The 22,232-nt window shown below is 41.3% G+C and overlaps 1 protein-coding gene across 1 annotated transcript in view; it reads right to left on the reverse strand.

The window, feature by feature from the left end:
* Positions 1-415: 415 nt before the first annotated feature.
* The window catches only part of LOC143963816 (uncharacterized), a 43,663-nt gene continuing 21,846 nt past the window's right edge, over positions 416-22,232 (reverse strand). Inside the window, exons 3-10 of the mRNA XM_077473546.1 lie at positions 20,116-20,442; positions 16,622-16,987; positions 13,357-13,491; positions 9,552-9,579; positions 8,546-8,580; positions 6,859-6,902; positions 5,691-5,759; positions 416-622 (exon numbers count right to left, since the gene is read on the reverse strand). Coding sequence (XP_077329672.1) covers positions 503-622; positions 5,691-5,759; positions 6,859-6,902; positions 8,546-8,580; positions 9,552-9,579; positions 13,357-13,491; positions 16,622-16,987; positions 20,116-20,442 — 1,124 coding nt within the window. The 3' untranslated portion in view covers positions 416-502. The remainder of the gene's footprint in view (positions 623-5,690; positions 5,760-6,858; positions 6,903-8,545; positions 8,581-9,551; positions 9,580-13,356; positions 13,492-16,621; positions 16,988-20,115; positions 20,443-22,232) is intronic.

The following is a 22,232-nucleotide window of genomic DNA, read 5'->3' on the forward strand; positions in this document are numbered from 1 at the left end:
TTCCCTTGCAGGTATATAAAAAAAAAAAGTCAGCGGTTTTACTCCCGCTGCCCATGCAGAGGGATGAACGGAAAGATGTTGTGCCATAAATCACAAGTTCCATGATTGGCGCTTCTAAGCCAAATGTAATGCATGGCTGGCTCTGACCCTGGGATTCCGAGGGGCGAGTGACCAAGTCCAATTGGAAACAGATGGATGGACAAATTTGGCAACAACTGGCGCACCCAAGAGTGGCACTCGCGGCCGTAGTCTGTCACCACCGGCCTTCAAGCCCCCTTTATAAATAAGGAGGCCCCAGATACCACCCTCCTCATGAATGAATAAAGGGTACATGGAAGTTAACATACAAGTAAAGAAGAAAACCTGAACAAATGAACATAATTGCAGTCATCGGCTTTAACTATTGGTAAGCTGCTATTATAATATTTATATTACATTTATATAATATTATTGGTCCTGGGTTTAGATGCACTTTAAAGATGACTTTGACATGACATAAACCCTATTCAGAGGTTATTTTGACCATAGCAGCGTAGATGACGTCTTCAACCTGCTTTGGATTCCCAGCTGGACGTTTCTCCTCGAGTTTGGTTTTATTTAGTTTGGCATATAGAAGGTTACCCTGAGGAAAAATTAAGAGAACATAAGTTCCATACAAGTAAATATAAAATATATCCCCATGCAGCAAAAAAAAAAAAACATAAGATCTAGCCAGCACAAATTTTTGTTTCACAAAAAACAAATAAAAAATAAATAAATAACTGCAACACTTCCCTGCTCTGGTACCCAAATACTAAATGTATCATTATAAATTAATTGAAAATAAATTATTATGCAATATATATAAACATCAAACACAAACTGTGATCAAATTAAAAATGAATTCTAAAACCTCCCATATAGTGTTCTTGCTATGCGGTAATTAAATAAAAAATGTTCAAAAGTCTCGAAGTCCTGTGTCTGTTCATAACACCTCTCAATAAATCTCAAATTTCCTTGGGACGCACCAATCTAAAGATGTTCAGAGGTGCTATTTTGCAATCATGAGTTACACCCCTTTCAATGGCACAACCACTAATGAACAAATGGATAGTAGCTCACTTTTTTTTATTGACCCCTAGATTATAGTCAGAAGGATGTATCCCTTGTGCTGAATCCTTATGTTAGTAGTAGTCCTCTGTCCTACTCCACCCCCCCCCCCCCCCAACACCACATTGCTTTTTTTTAGTAAGGATAAAAAAAAAAATTTAGTGAAGTAAATATTAATAACTAGTAGTAGCTAGTGAGTTATATTCAGCTGGTTTTCTTCTGTAAAGTTGAAGACGTTTTATAGTATATCCAAGCTACTTTTTCTGTTCTAACGAGTCAGGAACATACCCCGGCATTTATAAGCACCCAGGTAGCACAGACACCTTAATTTCATCACCATGGAATGTGTCAAAGCAAATGTTGATGGAACCATCCTGTTCTAACTACTTCATCCCATCCTAGTTGTCAAGAAGTCTACATACTGTAGATGTTAGTACTTCAGTTTACATATCTGGAGTTTTAGAAGAGCTCAAAAGGATCTTTAACAAACATATCATAACTGTGACTTTCAAGCCTAGCAATACACTGAGACAGAAGCTGATGTAGCACCCTCTACCATAGGTAGGTGTTAGCCCTTGTACACATGGTCGGAGGTTCCGACAACCAAATTCGTCTGAGTAATTTCCGACGGATTAATTCCGGAAGAGGTTCAGAAGTGATGTTGCATACACACGGTCGGACTAAGTTGTCAGAAAATCTGATTGTACATAACGTGATGGCGTTATTTCGTTACGACGGACTACGTTCAGGCTAGTAGCCAATAGCTTTGGTCTAGGAATTTGATCTGAGCATGCGTGGCACTTTGTCCGTCGGAGTAGGCTACACATGATCGGAGTATGTCCGATTGGAGCATTTTGTCGGAAAATTTTACCGGCAAGTTGGAAAAGTTGGTCCGCCAGATATTCAGACGGAAACAGTCCGATGGAGACCACACACAGTCGGAATATCCGACAAAACGGTCCGATAGGACACCTTCCGTCTGAATCTCCGACCGTGTGTACAAGGGCTTAGAGGTGATGATTTTTGTGGTAGCTGTCAGGCAGGTAAATTTAGGCAGGCCTATGCTGCATTCTAGGGAGTGGTTTGTGTAGCAGTGAGTGTGACCACCTGTTTTTCAGTTCTTGGGTGCCTCCCCTGCTTCTAGGGAGAATGTTCTGGAAGAGGGGCGGGGCTGGGAATTGGAGTGACAGGGAGCTTATGTGAAGAGCCCTGACCAATCCCCAATTGGAATTGGCAGAGGGCAGGCTCCTACTTAAGCTCAGGTCCAGGCCACTGGAGGGGAATTGTTGGGTGGGTGAAGTGAAGAATGGAGTGTTAGCAGGAGGCCCATCCCCATCGGGGGGGAGGTGCAGGCCTTGGCGGAGGAGTTTAGAAGCTTGGAAGAAGCCTATCTCCTTATACGGTCATGGAGGAGGTGTTCTGGAACAGAGGAGCTGGAGAAGCAGTCGGTACGCATGTCCAGGTAAATTCTTCACCAAGGACTCAGGGCAGGAGAAAGTTGGTGAGGCACAGTGGATATCTGGAAGAGGCATGCCAGAGGAGAGACTGTGGGGTTTTGTGTCAAATCGATGAGGCCTGCGGGCACAGGATTTGCAAGTCGGGCTAGCTGGAATTAGTAGTCCATCAACTATTCAATGCTGCTAAACAACTAGGCTGCCAATAAGGGGTACTGCAGGCCCCTGGCCTATTAAAAGTCAGCAAAGTTAAGCATCCATCAGGGATTATTTAGTGTGATCCCTGGTGCAGTATAAAGATGATGGGAGCGGAGAGACTAACATTGTACAGTGAAGTTTATGCAGGAGGAGAAGAGTCCTGGGAGTAACAGTCTGCAGGAGTTGGTGCAGAGGAGTGACTGTAAATGTTAGAGTCCATCATTGTTCAGAGTGCAATTGATTCAGCAATTCTTTTAATAATGATGACAAAGTGATCTGTTCTTTGGGGATCCCATACCCCTTCCCCATCTAAGTTATATCCACCAAATAAACAAAAACAAAACAAAGGAAAATGACTGTTCATTGTCTCCTGGAGAGTGATGTATGAAGGTCTGGCAGTGGGTTGAACATGGTGGATGTTAGTAACTAGTAGCAAACATCAGCTACACTTATGCATCCAATAAACCCAAACATAAGCAAAGCAACTTGTTATATGTAGTGCAGTGTGGTCAGGAATACAAAGAAGAAATACTGGGAAGATAAAGAAGCAACCTGTTGAATAATGGAAAGCCCAACATAGGAGGGGTAATTCTATAGTTCAAGAATTTGGCAGGGTTTACATATGTGGCTGTGGTTCCCAGCATGGGGTCCGGTGCGTTCCTGTTCACTGATTCGGGGTCCAAATGTTTTGTCTGAATTTGCACCTGAGCCGGACCCATACACGCACAGGACCCTTTTGGAATGCGGACAACAGCCATCCTGGACATGTGCGAACTGGCTCCATTGAGAGCCGGTCACACTTGCATGTCATGTCCACATCCCATTCTCACATATGTGAACCCAGCCTTAGAAGTTTTCCTGCACCTTGAGGATAGGAGACATTTTTTAGGACAGTGATGTGCATATTTTGGACAGTGTAGAATACTGGTTCGTAAGGCGTAGAAAGAGGCCATGTGTGTCAGACTGGAACAATCATCACTGAACAAGGGTGGTAGCTTTGAAAACCACCTGTGTGCCATTTTAACATTTCTTCTAAAAGTTTCAACAAAAATCCACACCTTCGGCCATATAAACTAAAGGACTACCATCTATGAAGAAATCCTTGTACATTCAACATCTGTCTTTCCATGGTGATTGCATTAAGGTAATATAACATGAATGCAGTGCTTGTGCTCTCTTAATAGTCTAAGCCCTTGTACACACGGTCGGAGATTCCGACAACCAAATCCGTCGGATTTTGTTCGTCGGATTTTGTCTGAAACTGTTGCATACACACGGTTGGACAAAGTTGTCGGAAAATCCGATCGTTCAGAACGTGATGACGTAATTTCTTTATGATGGGATTACGTTCAGGCTAGTAGCCAATAGCTTTGATGTAGGAATTTGATTTGAGCATGCGTGGCACTTGGTCCGATCGGAATTCTCTACACATGATCCGAGTATGTCCGATCGGACCAGTTTGTCGGAAAATATTTCCAGCAAGTTGGAAAATTTGGTCCGACGGAAACAGTCCGATGCAGACCACACACAGTCGGATTATCCGACCAAACGGTCCGATAGGACACATTCCGACGGATTCTCCGACCGTGTGTACAGGGGCTTAGATATTAAGAATATGACAACTCACGTCACCAAAAGTGAAGTTTACACTGACCCTTACCCCAACAGGTGGACCACTTAATTAAAAGCAGTCAAAAGCGCTTGTGTATAGTCAATTCTAGCTCTCCATACATGTAAGAAGATAGGTTGCTCTGGTTGAATTAGGTGTTTGTACCACCTGTGTGGATACAAATCCTGGGGTATGTTTCTGACACTAGAACTGAAGAAGTGCTTGGATTAGCTATGAAACATCTTTAACATTACAAAATAAGTCCAGAAGTATGTGACTAACTACTACTAGCTTTACCATGACACAGATAAAAGCGAACCTTCACAGAGCATATGCAATATTTCTGTGGCCAGCACGTAGAGCTCAGGGTCCTTATTTCATGTGTTTTCATGGCCCAATTGATCTGCTTTTGCTAAAGAAAAAATGCTTGGAAATTACAGAACCTAATAGCTCAAGCTAAAATTTAGAAGTTAATGAATCAGATCAGTGGCCCCTCATCCTCAGTCTGTAAGCAGAGTTTGAAAGGTGGCAATTACTGCTGTTCTCTTTTTGGAAACTCTGTCGTTCTGGGGGAATCAGGTATCAAGGGTGCAGTTTGTACTAAAACACAGCAAAAAGGTCTTGTATGACAGCCTAAACAAGTTGCAAATCCAGTTACTATGTGAAACAGAAGGCTCATAAATGGAGAACCTACTTCCTTTTATCTCACCTAAGTGAACCAAATTTTCCTTCCATTGTACTTTATATATTTCCCACCGCAGACCCCGCAGTTCGCCATGGGAAGATTTTAGCAGCGGAGGCAGTGTTGTCACTCCAGAATGCAGTTGGTGGGGATAGGTGTGGGTAGGACCAGCTATAGGCTTGTAAGTCAGCAGTGACAATAATAACCATACCCGCTGAAACATCTTCTTATCTCACTTAAGTCCAAACAGAGACAGAATAATTAAGAGTGGCAAGGCTACTCTATATTTAGGAGCAATGGAGCATTGTTTTTTTTCAGAGGAGACTGTTCTAGGTGGAATTCACTGGCAGGCTTAACATATTTGTGAGGTTTTGCAGAGATAAAAAGAGAATAGGAAACCCATCTATTTATGTTCTCACGCAAGATTCACAAAACCTTTACCCCATATTCATGCATTTTTCTAATTGACTTTATGAACTGACTACTATATCTTTATTTGTAAAACAACGATTACATATTATAATGTCAGTTTAAAAATTTCTAAATGTTAAATAAATAAAATAGACAAAATCTTAATTTCCCATGACATTGGAAGCAAAAGCAATTATAACTGAGATGATAGTAATTTCCTCCATTCCCATCCATATTTGGCACTTACATCTTCTCCATTTTCCATCTCGTTACTTGCTGCTTCATCAGTGCCATTAACTGACATATCCTCTGGTTTCTGAAATCACCCAACATCCAAATCATATACTTCCTTTATCTGAGAATTCTTAAAATCAACTATACTTATAGCAACAAAGGAATTTACAAAGGAAATACATTGTATGATTATGCCAATACACATTTACAAATATCAATTTTCAATCTTCTTGTGTAGTCTCTTTTTTACGTTGTATTAATTGTGCATGCCTTGACATCAAAAGGCTCATTTGGTCTTTTCCGTATGCTAAAATAAACCCATATTTGATACATTAGAGCAGTGCTCAACAAACTGCACCCCATGGGGCACGTGCAATTCTGTACTTGCCTTTTACTGGGGCACTAATCTTGTCACTCAGACCAGCAATGTGGCACCTTTTCCACTCATTAATAACAATTATGGAGCACTAAAATTAGAAACAATTCCTTCCACTGAAACCAATGATGGGACACTGTTCATCCCACTGTCTCCAATGATGGGGTACTATTCCTCCCACTGACACCAATGATGGGGCACTATTCCTCCACTGACACCAATGATGGGACACTATTTCTCCCACTGACACCAACATTCAGGCACTCTTCTTCCACTGACACCAATGATAGGGTACCGTTCCTTGATTGACAGCAATGATGGAGCACTATTGCTCCTACTGATACCAAAAAAGGGTGTATATTTGACAGATTTACATTAGGCAGATACAACATTAATAAACTTTTACAGGTAGCTGGGATAAAAAATAAAAAAAAACATATAGAAGATCCAGAAACTCAATGTAGCACTAAGGATTTGGTGGCTGGTATTACAATAACAGTTTTTTTAGTCGTGTCACATGATGCACACAAGGCAGACTGAATCACTTACCACCCATTAATTGTGGTGAAAAAGTTATCACGTCCTCCACTAATTTAGGAGTAGCCGGTGTCATGATGGGGCCATAGTCACCCAATGATGGCTTCACTGAGTGGCAGCCAAGTTGGGTTAAATCATAAATAGGTGGTCAGGAAAGCTCCCCTTAGCTCCTGATTATGGTCAAGATCATATGATCTTGTCAGACTATCTTCGCCTTTATGATTTGTGTTTATGCAAATTGTTCTTTAAGAATGTTACCAGTACTCACCTTTGTGCTTATTTCACAGTATGGTGCCTCCTCAATTGTCACATCTGTAAATAATCAGAAAGAAGCCCCCATAAATTGTATTCACTAAATTGCCAATTCTTTTATTACCTGCCATACTTTTTGAAATATTTAAAATTGAACATTGAGAAGATATAAACCTCCATTAACATCTATACCAGACCGTTAACTATGGCTCTAATATAGATAAAAATACAGCCACCTTTTTCAGGAACTGTCATTTACCAGCAATTTAAATTGATTTATTTTTCTTTGCAAATTGCCACTTCACAGGCAGGTTAAGGGCATCCTCCAGGCATGTGATGTAAAGGAACTTTGTATTTTTAAGCATTAAAATCACTGTTCCCAGCCAAACTTATTTTAATTTTTATGCTTTGGTACATGACCCCCAGGGCAGTGTCTAGCAGGGGTGTCCCATCCATTAAGGGTACACGGGTGCCACCCCCCCAAACCATCATAGCCTCCCCTATACATGTGTCCAGCTCCTTTCAGGACACCTGCGCATGGATTCTAATGCGGGGTGGGCATTTTTTTGAAGTACCGATTAGAACCAGAGGCTCTAATAGGCTTCAATATAGGGTGGGCTTGTCTCGCAGAGAGTGCGCTCCGATCCCACCCAGGTACATTACCACAGCAAATGAATATTGAATATTTGCTGTTGTAACACTGATCCTCCTCTCAGCCAATTGAGAAGAGTGTTTTTACACCGGTCACCCAATTGGCCGAACCTCCCATGCGATCCTATTAAACACCTAGGAAGAGGGGAGGAGCTGGAAGCCGCCAAGGATGAGAGGCTTCGGAGCCGAGATTCTGCATTACGCTGCCTGCCACCCGCCATGATTAGGTAAGAAAATAGAGCCCCCCCCCAAAAAAAAACAACAGCCGTCACTGATGTCCAGCTCCCTCTTATGCCATATTTTTGACAATCTCTTGCCTCTTAGCATACAAAATGGCCAATACTGGTTTCTGGTATTTTGCTCCCATTGACTTAAGTGAGGTGTAGATTCAAGTCATAATCTCATCATTTTGATGATGCTCCTTCATTGTCCAATTAGATGCAGGGGTAAAGAGGTTCCCAAACTGTATTGCTTACCTGCAGGGATATTCATGTCTGATAACATAGCCCTAATAGAAAGGGGCTGATTTTACTAAAACTGGAGAGTGCAAAATCTGATACTGGTAGCCAATCAGATTCTAACGTCAGCTTGTTCAATTAAGCTTTGTCAATCAAAAAACCTAGGAGCTGATTGGTTTCTATGCAGAGCTGCACCAGATTTTTCACCCTCCAGTTTTAGTAAATTGACCCAAAAGTGACTCATAATAAAGCATAATTTTTCCTTATTAGAATGAATACATTAAAGAGGAAGGGATTCTTGCTGGATGACCCTGTGCAGCCTCAAATTAACATCTGAAGCCTACCTTCTGGCCACAGATAACCCAAAAGTTGGGGAGTCTGCTCTCTGCATATTGCTTTGTAAATACTAGATTTAGACGTGGTACTTTGGACCAATTTACTAACACTACCAGGCAAAATCCTATATCCATCCATCAGAGCAAATAATGGTGGTGGTTTTCTATTTACCCATCTCTATATATGGCTGCTTGTACTCAGCAATATATTTACCTCATTAAATTATGACTTTTGGGTATATATCAACTGTATCCTCACCTGCAGCTGGAATGGTGTTCATTTGCTGTTCAGAACTAGGAAGAAAGAAAAGATAAGTAAGATTCTGCAGAATATTTGTTCAAATAATTCAGAATTAAAAAAAAAAAATAACTGAATGTTGATCTGGCTACATGCATAAGCATCAATTTTGCAATTTCATCTATATTTATCTTTTTTTCAAAAATCTAATTAAATTGCAGTCGGAAAAAAGCACAGAAAATCTTGAAAATTGAAACATCTTCCATATTGCACTGCAATAGTGGTTAGCAGTTAAAAAATATCACTCAAATCCAGATTCAACCTGGACTAGGACAATTCATGGCAAGAGATCACCACACTATATTTACGTTTTTCCATTTGGTTGCAAATCTTATTGGGATTGCAATTGGAATTTGTTTGGATGCACCTTTAATGTATTTAGCCGATTTAAAGTAAAACTTGGGTTGGGTTTTTAAACAATGTTTACATCTGGTGAAAGGCTTTGGCAGCACTAATGTTCAAGAAGAGCTTTAGGGAGGCATCAGATGTCCTCATGGGTACAAAGCACCTCCATGAAAACTTCATACCTTTTCTTCCTAGCTTCATATATAACTTGATAATGTCTTCCATCAGTCTTCTTTAGGTTGGGCATGGGGGAAGACATGACCCAATCCAGCCTTAACCCCTGAAACACTGCACTACCATTCTGGGCTAATTATTTGTTTTTACAAGCCAAGAAGATTCCACCTACTGCAGGCTCAAAGAGGTACACTTGAGGAGATTGAGGGTACAGTAGAAGTTTGTTACAGGGAGTTGGATTTTCTGGCTAAAAACCTGTTGGAACCTAAAAAGACATTGATATTTCCAGCCTCAGCTTTTAGGCTAAAGAGGTTCTAAACTGTCCTTTTTAAGGAAATGGTGTTAACTGGCTTTCCACGTTAAGTCATATTCATTAAAGCACTGGTGGCCCATTATTGTGATAGCAGAAAAAGGCAATGAAGCGTTATTGGCATACATGCATACTTACAAATGTTTTTTCTTTTTACAAATAACACCTGCAATCAATGAAGGAACAAATTATTATTATTTTTTTTTAATCACTCACTATGGTAAATCACATATCTACCACTTATTTCATATAAGATGCATTATTGGCAGTGTGGGGTTGATTAACTAACAGAAGAGTGCAAAATCTGGTGCAGCTGTGCATGGTAGCCAATCAGCTTCTAACTTCAACTTGTTCAATTAAATTTTGACAAAAAAATGAAAGGTTTTAATTAGCCGCTTGCCGACCGTGTCCTGTACATTTACGCCAGCAGAATGGCATGGCTGTGCAAAGTAACAGCAGACATCGAGTCCGGGACCCGCTGGTGTCTCGCGATTGTGTCACAGAACATCAGAACGGGAAGAGTCCTTTGTAAACAAGGCATCTCCCTCTTCTGTCTAGTGACAGGACACTGATCGTCTGCTCCCTCTCATCAGTGTCCTGTCACAGTAAGCCTCGCCCCCACACAGTTAGAATCACTCCCTAGGGCACACTTAACCCCTTCCTAGCCCCCTAGTGGTTAACCCCTTCCCTGCCAGTCACATTTATACAGTAATCCTTGCATTTTTATAGCACTGATCGCTGTATAAATGTGAATTGTCCCAAAATAGCATCAAAAGTGTCCGATGTGTCCGCCATAATGTCACAGTCACAATAAAAATCGATGATCACCGCCATTACTAGTGAAAAAATTTAAATGCCATAAAACGATCTCCTGTTTTGTAGACGCTATAACCTTTGCACAAACCAATCAATAAACCCTTATTGTGATATCTTTGGTTAAAAAAAAAATGTAGAAGAATACGTATCGGCCTAAACTGAGAAAAAAAGATTTTTTTAAAAGAAAATTGGGGATATTTATTATAACAAAAAGTACAAAATATTGCTTTTTTTTTTTCAAAATTGTCGCTCTATTTTTATTTATAGCACAAAAAATAAAAACCGCAGAGGTGATCAAATACCACCAAAAGAAAGCTCTATTTGTGGGGAAAAAAGGGTGTCAATGTTGCACAACCACGCAGTTGTCAGTTAAAGCGACGCAGTGCCGAATCGCAAAAAGTGGCCCGGTCATTTGGCAGCCAATTCCTCCAGGGCTGAAGTGTTTAAAGTGTCTATAACCCCACGCCAGATGTGATGGGGCATTAGTTTCCTTTGTCAGACTGTTTTCCTTTATTTTTACCTGGTCATCCTGCCAGTAACACACTTCTTGTCCTACGGTGACTACTCTCCGTATTATGGAGAAACAATGTTGTCAACTTGGGACAGAAAGTATACCAGAATTGCAGAACACCTCCTTCTCTACCTATCTCTGTGTATCTCCATAAAATGTAAGTTTGTACTATGAAGTGGCCCTCCTTTTGCTCTACAAGGGTCTGAGTTTAATGGTATCTTGTCACAAACCTTGGCAAATCGTACCAAGTATATTAAATAACTCATTAAAAGAGGCTGCTTTTAGTACATTGCCCTGCACCTTCATTACTTTGAAGGCCTCTGAAGGTGCAAAATGTAAGTGTTGAAGAATTATAATGGCATCCAAACCTCTTCCACCTGCTGCAACTTAGTTTTACAAATAATGGATAATTGCGCTCCCTTGTTCTACAGGGAGTGTTGGGAAGAGTTGTTTCTCAACAATGTTCAAGATTTGTATATCAGGGTGATCCAGGTTTAGATACTTCTGAAGTGCTGAAGATTCTGGGAAAATGTACATGGAGGGTCAGAAATATCCTTTTTTGAGGGCATCTGATTCCACATTTCTGACTTAGGCCAGAATGACATGAACAGTGTGTCTACTGCCTCCTGGGATACCCACATTATGGGTCCCAGGAAGCTGTGGAAACACTATAGTCATCAAGGTTTGAGGATGTCTGGATGTCTTTTCATGGTTTTTACAGCCACCCACTAATGACACAATGCACGTTCATCATCACAGGGTGTGAATATTGCTTTGGGGAACCACCAGGCTATATAAGTAAGACTTCCTCTTGAGTCAAGGGGGGGGGGGGGGTTAGTTTTAGTGTCAGACCTTGAAATTATCAGCCTGTACCCACCATCACCTACTAGTCAGTACTCAGAACCTCACCATGGTCACACTCAGGCTGGGTTCACACCGATTCTGGATGCTGCTTGCAGCAGGGGTCCACTGTGTCCCTGTTCTCCATTTCAAGGAATGAATCGGGTCGAATTTTTGCCTGAATACGGCCCTGAAACTGAGACAAAGATGCACAGGACTCCTGTACAATTCACCCTGGAGGTGCCCCAGAGATATGTAAACCAGCTCCATAGAGAGCTGGTCACAATCTCCTGTTATGTGAATTAGATACCCTGAAACCTACATCGAATTTGCATAGATGTGAACCCAGTCTTAGTGATGAGTGAACCTAGCAAAGTTTGATTTTCTATATGTTCTCTGAACACATCTGAAAGCTTGCACTAAATATAGTGCTGAACCTCATTTTTTAGTCTTTTTAAAGGTTTTTATTTTAAAAAAAATTACATGAGTAGCTGGGAACTACCATGGGAGAGGATCTCTTATTTCCTAGGTTTAAATATATTCCACTCTGTACACAGTAAAATAAACAAAACACGCAATGACCTACTGGAGTTGATTTACTAAAACTGGAGAGTGCAAAATCTGGGGCAGCTGTGCATGGTAGACAATCAGCTTCTAACTTCAGCTTGTTCAATTAAAGAGGAAGTAATCCCTGATGGGTTTTACTTCCTCTTTGTTCCCTGCAAAATAAAAGTATAATAGGCAAGTATGCATTGCATACTATCCCATTATGTGGCACTCGCCTGCAAAAGAAGCCCGCGATGTCCCCGAAGTCCCTGCGTCCTTCTTCACCCCTCTTCCTTCCGGGGCCGTGAACTCCGGCTCTGTTACTGGCCGGAGTGGCGTGATGTCACTCTCTCGCATGCACATGGGAGCCGACGGGCATGGGCACTATAGAAACAGCACAATCGTGCCCTTTCTTCAGTGCGCATGCACCGATGATGTTGGCGGAAACGTATATGGTGAATATCTCTCTCCTAAACCGATTATGTTTAGGAGATATTTCCAGTACCTACAGGTAAGCCTTATTGTAGGTACAAGGGGTGTGTAAGAGCCGGTTCACACAGGGGCGACCTAGGATCCGACTTCAAGTCGCCCCAGGTCGTGCGGTTGAGAAAATCAATGGAAGTGAATGGAGCCATCTTAATGTACACTACTGAAGTTGATTCGACTTCAGAAAAGGTTCCTGTACGACTTCAATCCGACTTCTAGGTGATTTGTACCCATTGATTTCAATGTAAGTTGCCTCCAAGTCGGATCCCCTGTCTTAACTGAAGCAACTTTCCAGGAAGTAAAAATAGTTTTCTAGGCAAACCCCTCCCTCCCACAGAGCTGATAATTATGTGATTGGCCACTGGCAAAGTCCCCTGTCCTGGAGGCAACTTCAAGTTGCCTTGTAAATTGCCTCAAGTTGCGCTGTGATTCATACTCAAGTCATGTCCAAGTTGCCTCCCAAAGTCGCGCTGGAAGTCGTGTTGCCCCTGTGTGAACTGGCTCTAAGGGTTTGCAACCCCTTTAAGCTTTGACAATAAAAGCTTTCTATACACTGCACTGTCCGGTTTTAGTAAATCTCCCCCAGTGCAATTACTTGCCAGCAGCCAAAAAATGGGCCACCAAGTTTCGCACTAGACACTGTATGGGTGTGTGTGTGGTTTAGGTTTGGCAGAATTATATTTTATATCGGCTTAATTTTGAAAAGTCTAAATTTTCTTGAAACGTAATATGGAGCATTCCCACCTTTTATCTTTAAAATGATTAAGATCACTATGAGAGTAACCAGCAAAGTCACTGAAGAGACAACAATAATGATCATGAGGTCACGGAAGGTGAGATTTCCATTATTAGTCCTCTGTGTTTCCATGGTAGATGTATCTGACAAAGAGAAAAAGACAAACAAAAAGTTAACCTGTTTGTCGCTTAAAATTGTCGAAAAATCAAGTCACCAATAAACTTAAAGGGGTTGTAAAGGTTCATGTTTTTTCACCTTAATGCATCCTATGCATTAAGGTGAAAAAACATCTGATGATTACTAGCCCCCCCATTTTACTTACCTGAGCCCTGGAAAGTCCCGTGTCTCTCTGCCTGGGCTTCTTGACACTTCATTGGATAGACTGATAGCAGCCCAGTCATTGCCTCGTGCTGCTGTCAATCAAATTGACCTATTCCTTGGTCAAAGGCGACGTTCGAATCGCCTCCTCAATAAGAATTTTTTATTTTTACTCTCCTCCGCTATGTGCCTTTTGTGTTCTATCTTAGCCTCCCTGATGGGCTCTTACATTCCTTATTGCATTCATTGTAGTGTTGAATTGCTGACAATGTCCCTTCAGCCTCATATTTTTTGAAGGCCTGTTCTTTTGCTTTTATATGCATTTTTACATTGAAGTTTAGCAACCCAAGATTCATTTTAGTTTTTTTTAAACTTTGTTTTCCTTTGGAATGCACTGGCCAATACCTTTATTTAGTATGCTCTTAACCTCCTTAGCGCTAATTCCGAGTGTGGCTCGGGGTGAATTTTTAGTACCAAAAGCGGTAACCCATGTACAGCTCTTACTTACTTGTCCCCTGGATCCTGTGATGCCACCCTGCTGTGTCTGCGAGCCATGTCTCCACTCAATTTACAGTGCCAAGCTTCATTCCCTGAGCGTGCGTGGGGACGGAGCTCGGTGTCAAATTCAAAAAGTGAAAAAACACATTACGCATACAGCACACTGTAATCTTACAGATTACAGTACTGTATCAAATAGTTTCACATCCCCTTTGTCCCTAATGGTTTGTCCAGTGTCCTGTATCCAGTTTTATATTATAACTATGGTTCTTTCTGCCTGAAAACTGCAGATTGTCCATAGCACCCTAAAAGTGTCCATTTACGTCAAAAGTGCTTTTAGACCAGCTAGAAAACAGTGATAATAAATTAGAATCACTTGCAGAACTGAGCAATAATGATTTGTGGTGAAATTCATTATCAAATACTGAAAGTAATGACAGCAACAATTCTGCAACTGAGCAAATTTCAGTGTTTTTGATTTGATTACATTATTGAATAATTTTTATTATTATTATATTAAGTGAGTTAAGAATTACAGGCCTACAATATAAAATGCCAAATTTCCATGCTAAACAATGTACCTCTTTCAGCATAAAAAATCTGACATATTCATACCGCCAGGGAGGTTAAAGCACTCCCATTTTTCATCCACATTCTTTGTTCCTAGAATATTATCCCATTCAACATCATCTAGCAAAAGAGCACAATTTAGGGAAGTTGGGTCTTTTGAAATTTGGTGTGTTTGTATCACCCTTGTGTTTCCTTTTTCTGTGATTTTTACTGAAACGTATTGACCTGTGACTGCTGTTTCCTAAGTTTCCCTGTATTTTTACATACACAATCAGGTCTGTATTGTTAGTATTCAGTAGGTTTAGTAACACATAATTTCTTGGGGCATTCACCATTTGACCCATGAAATTATTCTGCAAGACATTTAGGAAATGGTGAGTTTTAGACAAATGCGTGGTTCCTTCTGTCCAGTCTATATCTGGATAATTAAAATCCACCATTATAATGACATTTCCCATCCTTGCGGGCATTCCACGCTGTGATAGGAGGTCTGACTCCACCTTCTCCCTCTGGTTAGGGGGCCTATAGCATACACTCAGTATTACTTTCCCCTTAGTTTCCTCCCTTTAGAGCTCAAGCCATAAGGATTCAGCCTCCTCCCTAGCTCCATTAGTGATATTGTCCCTCACATTCATGATATACAGGCATACCCATCTCCATTTTTACCCTTCTTATCTCTGCGATATAGGGAATACCCCTGAATGGTTGCCAGCCAATAATGAGAGCTGTCAAACCAAGTCTCTTAGATTCCCACTAAATCGAAATCACATGAAGCCCAGAGCCCCTGAAAAGCAGTAAATCTATAGGCTATCAGGAGATCAGCCTCTGGTGGCTTTCATTTTCAGCACGGTACCAAAAAATATGGATCAACCGACCACATGCAGAGCAGAGTGAGACATTGGAGCTGATTTACTAAAACTGGAGAGTGCAAAATCTGGTGCAGCTGTGCATGGTAACCAATCAGCTTCTAACTTCAGCTTGTGCAATTAGGCTTTGACAAAAACTCCTGGAAGCTGATTGGTTTCTATGCAGATATTGCACTCTCCAGTTTAGTAAATCAACCCCACTGTGTTACCAGATTTTAAACAGTATAGGCACTTATTTTTAACATTTTACACAGCTATACCTGCAAAAGGCGCTAGCCTGAAGTGATCTAACAGGACTTAATTTTCTGACTAAAGTTCCACCTTAAAGTGAAATAGGTTAGCCGCTGTATACCTAATTTCATATCGCCGTCGGTGCTCAGGTGACTGCTCGCCGCTCTCCTCTCCTGGTCTGATAAGTACGGGGGGGGGGGGGCTGAGAATCCCCCGCTGACGTCAGCCAGGAGGGGGGGGGAGGAGAGGGGGCAGAGGGGGGGAGGAGAGGAGTCATGTGAGCACGGAGAGGCGCTTATTTTTTAATAAACACATACACTGGGCACATAATTTACTATAACAAAGAAGATTGTAGCAATAAGACTTCGTCATGCTAGCAGCAGGAGGGGAGGGGAGCAGACAGGCAGGGATGGGAAAGAGGACCGTGGAGAGGAGACAGAGGAGAGCTGCAGATGATGGAGGCATGTAAACTGACCACGGTGTCAGGACTCAGCAGCCACGATAAACAGTGATCAGTTTACAGAGGGAAGGGCAGAATCGGGTATTTTAGATGATATAAAGAGCCAAAGCCACAAGCCACAAGTACTATACTGTAATTCATTAAAGGAACAGGATCAATTTTTTTTTAGGGTTGCAACCACTTTAAAGGTGCCTGTAAAAGTTTATATGCCTGGTGTGTAAACACTTAAAAGTAATATCAAAGGAAATTCTTTGTACAGTGATCCCTAACTCCTGGCACCAGACATACAATGAAATTATAAATATGGAGCTAGGAGTCCCTTAACTTTACCATTAACGGTTAATCTGGTTCCTCCTTCATACTGAATTTCATTTTTGTAACGGTCACCTGCACACAGTTTGAGCACTACAAAGCAGTGAAATGAAGTGTTGTCTGCCTTAGTCACATCCACTATCATTAGATTAGTCATCCCTGTTATGTATGTCCGATGTCTATATGTAGAATGAACCATTTCCCGGTAGGGGTGGTAGGCGTATGGTCCGGTTATATTCCCCACTCTCCAGTATACATTGACCTGCACAACATCTCTCTCTGTATACCGATCACTAGGAAGGGTGTAGGAGCAGGTAAGGATCACTGAACGATTTTCTTGTACTGAGATTTCTTTAGTTGGCTGATTCCAAGACGCTTGGTAATCTGGAAGAACAAATAGAAGAAAAATGCCAATACATGAATGTTTTATGTAACAGGATCTAGTCTATAACTGCTGTGTGGTCTTGTGCACTCATAACTTGCTGTTTGTGTCTATATATTACAGAATAGAACAGGGTACCTGCACTTTTAAATTGGATCTAAACCCAACTAATCATGTAAGCTATTATAGAACCGCCTCTGATGATATCCACTGAGATGAAACATGTCAGGCTGGCTGTAATGGAACCGCCTCTGATGATATCCACCGGGATGAAACATGTCAGGCTGGCTATGAGACACAAGAACGCTGAATGCCGTGGCTGTTTTGTTTTATGATGATCGTTCTTATTGACTGTACATGTAAGTTGCTACAATAAATCCTTTCACAAGTGAGACGAGCTTCACTATATGCTGCTTTATTTCCATTTGGTGATGATACCCCCTTGATTGGGTGAGACGCCCACTGACTGCTGGAAGTTTACTGCTTTGTTGTTGCCTCGGACAAGTGAATGGATGCAAGCTTTGGTATTTAACTATCTACTTACTGGTGATTGACGAGTTCAGATGTGATCCCCTGGGAAGCTATTAATCAATTCCTATCACTTGCTGACATCTGGTAAGCAGATTTGATTCTCACGTGGTGTGCTTCCCTATACATACTGAAAACTGGTGAAGGGATTATAGCGTTGCATGTGGACTTTATATTATGGAACGTTTTTTCAGAATTCGTTTTTTGCAGTTTTATTACCTAGTAATTCAACGGGATGTAGAGGGATACACTGGCAGATCTGCTTGATGACTGTATGGCATTAGCGATCTGGTGATCACTGGTGCAATTTTTTTCAAAAAGTGAACCTATCCTTTTAAATAGAAGTGTGGCCAGGCTGTGAATATTTAAATATTTTCTTATTAATAACAAGTATTAACAAATGGAAAATGTGCTTTAAAACCAGACCCTTAAGTGACCGCAGTAGTGGCAGGCACTGTAAAGAGATTCATTCTCATAATTTAAAGTAGAGTTATTTATAGTTTTCCTAGCAGATCATTCTGCATTTACATGGTTTTAAGGGAGCAATAAATCTGTAAGTTCAATTACTATCCCAAATAAACTTTTTGGCAGAAAAAGATATGCAAAATAATTTTTGCCCAAAAACTTTTTTCCCTGGCTCCTAGCAATTTTGGATCATTAATGCACACTACACGGAACATGCGCTAGTGCTGGTGCAATGTATTACTATGTTCTAATAGTTTGACTACAGCTGTTCATAGTTTTTTGAGTGTATTGTTGAATCCTCCTGAAAAAGTACCTCTTGTCCTATTTCTATCTCATATGCACAGAGCCAGATAACTAGGACTGCATTCCAGGCTGGTTGGGTAACAGCTGGAGGGTCTCCCCATCACCACAGATCTTGCCTTCAGTTCTCTGACACAAAAACAGGTGCTGCATCATCCTCAGGGGCCCCTGCAATGAGACTTTGCTGCAACATTCATCTGGAGGTATTTCTTATAATAACTGTATATACTGTACTTCCAGGTATATGTGCACAATTCTACCAGAACTCCTGTCGGGCCCTTGCTGATAATACCTATTTGTACATTGGATGTAGGCACTGTTAATAATTTTTTCTTATATGAAGCTTGTATTATTTCCAAACCAGTGTGCATTTTATATGTTTATGATTGGAGTTATGTGTTGATTGTAATAGTTGCATACTTACCTAGTTGTTGAGGTTGAAAAAAGACACAAGTCCATCAAGTCCAACCTATGTGTGTAATTATGTCAGTATTACAGTGTATATCCCTGTATGTTGTGGTCGTTCAGGTGCCCATCTAATAGTTTTTTTTAAATATCAATGCTCCCCGCTGAAGCCAATGCTTGTGGAAGAGAATTCCACGTCTTCGCTGCTCTTACAGTAAAGAACTCTCTACACAGTTTAAGGTTAAACCACTTATTTTCTAATCTTAGTGATTGTTGGCCACATGTCTTATTAAATTCCCTTGTGCCGAAAAGTTTTATCCCTATTGTGGGTTCACCAGTATGGTATTTGTACATGAAATCATATCCCCTCTCAAGTGTCTCTTCTCTAGAGAGAATAAGTTCAATGCTTGCAGTCTTTCCCCATAGCTGAGGTCCTCCAGTCCCTTTATCAGTTTTGTTGCACTTCTCTGGACTCTCTCCAGTTCCAGTACATCCTTCCTGAGGACCTGTGCCCAGAACTGGACAGCAAACTCCAGGTGCGGCCGGACCAGAGTCTTGTAGAATGGTAAAATTATTGTTTTATCTCTGGAGTTAATCCCCTTTTTAATTCATGCTAATATTCTGTTTGCTTTGTTAGCAGCAGCTTGGTGTTGCATGCCATTGCTGAGCCTATCATCTACTAGGACACCCAGGTCCTTTTCCATCCTAGATTCCCCCAGAGGTTCTCCCCCTAGTGAGTAGATTGCATTCATATTTTTGGCATCCAAATGCATTATTTTAGATTTTTCAACATTAAACCTCATTTGCCATGTAGTTGCCAACCCCATACATTTTTTGGGATCTTCTTGCAAGGTTTCCACATCCTGCAGAGACGTTATTGCCCTGCTTAGCTTAGTATCATCTGCAAATACAGAGATTGAACTGTTTACCCCATCCTGCAGGTCGTTTATTAACAGATCAAATAGGATTGGTCCCAGCACAGAACCCTGATGCACCCCACTACCCACCCCTGACCATTCCGAGTACTCCCCATTTATCACCACCTTCTGAACTCGCCAGTAGCCAGTTTTCAATCCAGGTACTCACCCTATGGTACATGCCAACGGACCATATTTTGTACAGTAAACGTTTATGGGGAACTGTGTCAAATGCTTACTCACCCTTTGGTCCACGCTGACAGACCAATGGTTCATCTGCTTCCAATTATTTTGATTAAAATGCTAAATAACTTCCCAGGAAGGGAGCCCTTTCACTTCTCATAGACCCTGTCCTAGGTGGAGGCACTGCCAACTTTATTATCCATTACGCTCAGAAAATACTGAAGCCAATGGTTCAGCATAACAGCAAGACCGCTAGAAATGTCTGAGTGTTGGAGTAGTCAGTGAAGCATTCTCTACATTTCTGTTTCTTAGCATAGGTGTGATATGCTTACCTGCAACAATCAGCCTTGTAAATTGTTTGCTTGTCAGCGTTATATGTGCTGTAGACACAACACAGCAATAGCTTTGGTGATTATTTATATCAATATGACGAATACGTAGTGAGATGTCTTGAGTGAAATTGACCAGAGGGTACCGGCTCTGTTGATGTATTAAATTAAGCACAAGTATTGGCTGTGAATAAGGACATTCATTATTTGCACTGTCTACAGTATTCCAGCTGACGTATTGAAGAGTTGAGGTGTCCTTGGTGTAATAACATGGGATGGTGACCTCTTCACCTGAAACAGCCATCACTTCATCCAGCTGAGTAACGTATTCTGTATGTAAACAAAGAAAACTGGTTAGAGGGGAGAAAGAACGAATGTTGACAGAGCTCAATAGCTCATTCTAAAATGTACACACACAAATGAGCAAGAACCACTCCCATCTGCACTATTTAGCTGTAACAATTTTCAGCTGGAGAGTGTCTAAAAAGAAACAGTTTGTTGGTTTTTTTCTTGCATCAGAAAAGCTGAATACTGAAACATGGATTTACTCTGTTAGCCCTTGTGCACACGGTCGGATAATCTGTCGGATTGCGTCTTATCGGACCGTGTCGTCGGATAATCCGACTGTGTGTGGTATGCATCGGACTGATTCTGTCCGAATCTCCGTCCGACCCAATTTTCCAACATGTTGGAAATATTTCCCGATCAACTGGTCCGGACGGACCTAATCTGATCATGTGTAGAGCATTTTCATCGGACCAAGTGCCACGCATGCTCAGATCAAATTCCTACATCAAAGCTATTGGCTACTAGCCTGAACGTAGTCCCATCGTAACAAAATTATGTCATCACTTTCTGAAAGATCGGATTTTTTGCCAACTTGGCCCGACCGTGTGTATGCAACGGTTTCGGACAAGATCCGACGGGCAAAATCCGACGGATTTGGTTGTGGAAATCTCCGACCGTGTGTACAGGGGCTTAAAGTGGTTTTAAAAGCTCAAGGCTTTTATCTTCAGGCGTTCTATGCCTGAAGGTAAAAAAAAAATGTATGCAGCAGCCTCCCCACCCCCCCCCCCCCCCCCACCATACTCACCTGGGTTCCCTCTCAATTCAGTGATGTGAACAACATTTGAGCTTCTCCTGGAACTTTCATTTCTCAGTGGCTGAGACAGCAGGGGAAGCTATTGGTTCCTGGTACTGTCAATCACAGCCACTGAGTCAATGAGGAGAGAGTGGGAAGTGGGGCTGAGCTGGGGCTCCATGTGTCTTATGGATGCATAGAGAGGTGCTAGGGAGTGAGCAAACACACACCAGTGCCCCCAGAGAAAGCAGCTTGTTATTGGGGACACTGGCTGAAGAGGAAAAGTCAGGAGCGCCGGCAAAGGACCCGAGAAGAGGAGGATTGGGGCTGCTCTGCAAAACCACTACACAGAACAGGTAAGTTTGACAGGTTTGTTACAAAAAAAGAAAGAAAAAGCCTTTAATGTAACTTTAAATCTTTATTTTTAAAGAGAAGGTTATGACCCTACCTGAAAGGTAGGCTATTCATTTTAAAGAACCATTTTCAAGCAAGTATAGAGGCACTATGCAATAATAAAAAAAAAATCATATCTAAAAAGAGAAACATTGCAAGTAAACATTTTTAAATATTTACTTTTTTGTGCTTTTTCCTGCAATTTTATGTTGGGTCTCTTTAGGCAATGGTGTCCCTAGTTTGCTTTGTGTTTGTTGGATACAACCAGTCTGTAGCCATCTGGGGCACGTCTCTTATCTATTAGTGGGTTGGAATGATTCCTAAACTCAGATTAATTGCTTACGAGTTATGAATATATATTCTCTATAGCCGATTACTGAGGTGTTGGCTCAGTTGTGTAAGCTGGGGAAAATTATAAATATTTAGTGCAACGCTGCCCTGGGCTTTGCCCAGCCGGAGCTGAGCTATTGAGGATTGAAATAGGTCTACTGAAGCAAGAGGAATTTACCTGTAGTTGCCCTGAAGAAGGAAATATTTGGTTTATGTTTGCTGTGAAAAATGGCAAATGTGAGCAATTCTGGCATAGTTGGCAAGCTTGAGCCCAACATAGATATTGCACTGCCTTTTGATAACCCTTCAGTGTTTG

Source organism: Lithobates pipiens, unplaced genomic scaffold (assembly GCF_037356315.1).
Source record: "Lithobates pipiens isolate NorthernLeopardFrog02 unplaced genomic scaffold, aLitPip1_a1.2 Scaffold_8, whole genome shotgun sequence".
In the NCBI taxonomy this organism is placed as follows: domain Eukaryota; kingdom Metazoa; phylum Chordata; class Amphibia; order Anura; family Ranidae; genus Lithobates; species Lithobates pipiens.